The sequence below is a fragment of the Octopus sinensis genome, linkage group LG10, assembly GCF_006345805.1.
Source record: "Octopus sinensis linkage group LG10, ASM634580v1, whole genome shotgun sequence".
In the NCBI taxonomy this organism is placed as follows: Eukaryota; Metazoa; Mollusca; class Cephalopoda; order Octopoda; family Octopodidae; genus Octopus; species Octopus sinensis.
In genome coordinates, this window is record NC_043006.1 from 20,109,927 (window position 1) to 20,113,564 (window position 3,638).

At 40.1% G+C, this 3,638-nt stretch overlaps 1 protein-coding gene across 1 annotated transcript in view; it reads right to left on the bottom strand.

The window, feature by feature from the left end:
* LOC115216659 (tRNA:m(4)X modification enzyme TRM13 homolog) overlaps positions 1-3,638 on the bottom strand; it is a 68,295-nt gene that overhangs the window by 8,371 nt on the left and 56,286 nt on the right. The window contains exon 10 of the mRNA XM_029786162.2: positions 3,206-3,280. Coding sequence (XP_029642022.1) covers positions 3,206-3,280 — 75 coding nt within the window. The remainder of the gene's footprint in view (positions 1-3,205; positions 3,281-3,638) is intronic.

A 3,638-nucleotide genomic window follows, 5' to 3' on the forward strand; every position in this document is an offset into this window, starting at 1 on the left:
ACATCGACCCCAGTGCATAACTGGTACTTATTTAATCAACCCCGAAAGGATGAAAGGCAAAGTCGACCTCAGCGGAATTTGAACTCAGAACCTAACGGCAGACGAAATACGGCTACGCATTTCGCCCGGCGTGCTAACGTTTCTGCCAGCTCGCCGCCTTAGAACAACTCATTATACCTTGGATTGTGTCAATACACTCATATCTTTTAGCTTCTGTTTCATCTGGTACTAAGAGAAACTAAACAAATTTGTTAGTTATTTATTAAAACCCTATATTAATCATGAGCAGCATTCAACTAGAGCCCATATAATTGATCCTAATGTTGGGTCACACTATCACCAACGATCTCCCCAGGGTGAAAGCACATCCTTAGGATAGTTAGGACCACATCCCAACAATTTGCCCTTCTATTTAGAGCCAGAAGAGGTTTTAGTACCCAACAATTATTGACACTTGATGAAGCTCAGGTAAGGCCCACAATGGAGCTTGTTATCACACCTGGGATAATACTGCTGCTGCATGTACAGTTAGTGCCAGATTTACCATTGTGCTTAGGTATGCTTAACCCTTTAGTATTTAAACCGGCCAAAATAGTTAATCTGTTTTATGTTCAAACTGACCAGATCCAGGCTCTCACACCTACCCTACAATGTTATTCTACATTAAGTAATTACACCATCAAGATCTTGAAGATATGAGATAATGTATGATTAATTCAAATCAATGGGAATCAATAAGCATTATGTTTGATAGAATAATCTGAACGCTGAAGGGTTAAGCACATGGCTCCATTGACTGGGAGGTGGGGATCTTTCTGCCCACAAAATATTTTACAATGAATTTTTCAAATGTCAAATGTTCAGATGTTTTATCTAAGAGTTATAAAAGTGAAATTAATAATGTGAATGCTTTTATGCGTTATTATTGTGCATAAACAATTCTCTGTACAAAAAAATATTTTTGACCTGTAATATGACACAATTTGAACATACTCATTATATCTTTATATATAAAAGTGAAGTTGTGTGTCTGTCTCCTACGATTTAGATTCCTAACTACTCCCACATTTTGCGGTGCAGTTTAACCAAAAGCGGGTATCTTATAGTCGTGATTCATATCGAGCCCTTCTGGGTATTAGCGCGCGTCTATGATGAGTCTACGATTTTAAAAATAATTTACCATCATTTTTTTTTCCATTTTAATGCATTTTTTCGCTATTATATAAGGGAAGTAACTCTCTAAAAATGTCTACGATGAGTCAACGATTTAAAAAAAAATTTACCATAATTTTTTTTCCCATTTTTAATGCATTTTTTTGCTATTTTTTTGTTATAACTCTCTAAAAATACTTTATAGTTATTTCCCTTACAAACCCAAGCAACGCCGGGTGATACTGCTAGTTAGCCAATAAAAAAATATTTTAATAAAATAATTTGCATGATGAAAATTAAATATTTTCGCTGTGTATACCCATACAAAAATATATCATAGATATATAAAAAACATTCGAGCAAGGCGGTTGCCAGTGGCTCCTGTGCAGGTGGCACATAAAAAAACACCATTTGAGTGTGGCCATTGCCAGTGTGGCCATTGCCAGTGTGGCCATTGCCAGTGTGGCCATTGCCAGGGTGGCCATTGCCAGTGTCGCCTGACTGGCCCCACATGCCGGTGGCACGTAAAAGCACCCACTACACTCTCGGAGTGGTTGGCGTTAGGAAGGGCATCCAGCTGCCAGATCAAGATCGGAGCCTGGTGCAGCCATCTGGTTAGCCAGTCCTCAGTCAAATCGTCCAACCCATGCTAGCATGGAAAGCGGACATTAAAAAATTATGATGATGATAATTTGTATACAAACATATACATTATACCTGTACATATAGGTATACTAGACTGCATCTAGAAAAGGGCTGCTGGACAGACTGGCATGAAAGCACACCTAGACATGCTTCAGCTTCTGGCCCACAGGTGATGCAATCTGCTCTCTCTGTCTTTTCCATTGCTGCTATAATGGCTCCTGCTTCTTTGAGCTTGGCAGGGCTCGTTATTCCACACAGGCATCCTGGATTCAGTCGCGTCACCTTCTCTCATCACCCTTATTAATCCCAAAGCCTTGCATTAGTTACTTCATCCAGTTGTTCCTTCTAGATCAATGGCCCAGTGGTTAGGGCAGCGGACTCGCGGTCATAGGATCGCGGTTTCGATTTCCAGACCGGGCGTTGTGAGTGTTTATTGAGCGAAAATACCTAAAAGCTCCACGAGGCTCCGGCAGGGGATGGTGGTGATCCCTGCTGTACTCTTTCACCACAACTTTCTCTCACTCTTACTTCCTGTTTCTGTTGTACATGTATTTCAAGGGGCCGGCCTTGTCACTCTCTGTGTCACGCTGAATATCCCCGAGAACTACGTTAAGGGTGCACGTGTCTGTGGAGTGCTCAGCCACTTATACGTTAATTTCACGAGCAGGCTGTTCCGTTGATTCGGATCAACCGGAACCCTCGTCGTCGTAACCGACGGAGTGCTTCCACCTTCTAGATCATCAACCCATTGGAATTTTCTCCCTGCCCATGTCTTTCCCACAGGTGTTGACTCACAAAGGTTCAAATGAAACATTAATGACACCAAATTAATCAGTCTCAGGGGACCTACAAATACCACGACTACTATCCCTTATTTCTGACCCAGCAAATAGAAAAAAAAGTTTTTTAATTAAAACTCTTTACTCTTTCTCTTTACTCATTTACTTATTTCAGTCATTTGACTGCAGCCATGCTGGAGCACTGCCTTTAGTTGAGCAAATCGACCCCAGTACTTATTTTTTGTAAGCCTAGTACTTATTCTATCAGTCTCTTTTGCCGAAACGCTAAGTTACGGGGATGTAAACACACCAGCATTGGTTGTGAAGCAATGTTGGAGGGAATAACACAGACACACAGACACACACATACATATATATATACACATACATATACATATATTCGATAGGCTTCTTTCAGTTTCCGTCTACCAAATCCACTCACAAGGCTTTGGTCGGCCCGAGGCTATAGTAGAAGACACTTGCCCAAGGTGCCACGCAGTGGGACTGAACCCGGAACCATGTGGTTGGTTAGCAAGCTACTTACCATACAACCACTCCTGCACCTATAGATTAAATAAAAGAATTAAATAAAAGATTAAATAAAAGATTAAATAAAAGAATTTCCTTACCTGTTCCAGCACCACAAAGATGTTTTCCCATCCCTACCAAGGGTCGTTTACTGTTTTTAATAGATGGCACCAGTGCTGTTTGGAAATAACAAGAAAGAGAAAAGAAATCAAACCATGAACCAAAAATAAAAATTATATTTTTTAAGCTAATACAGGTTCTATCAGAATCAGAGGATTCTACCCAAAGTAATATATTTATTCCACACTTGGCCTTTGGTACAATAACAATTTTTTATATATAATTTATCCTGAAGATAAGGTTAAGAATCTATAAAGTAAGTCGTCGTTGACAGCGGCAGCGGCGGCATCATTTAACATGTTGTCCATGCTGGCATGGTTAGTATTAGTTTCAAATTTGGCTCAAGGCCAGCAATCTTGATGGCGGCATAAAACCATTAAAATCAACCCCATGATGAAACAATACATGCGATGA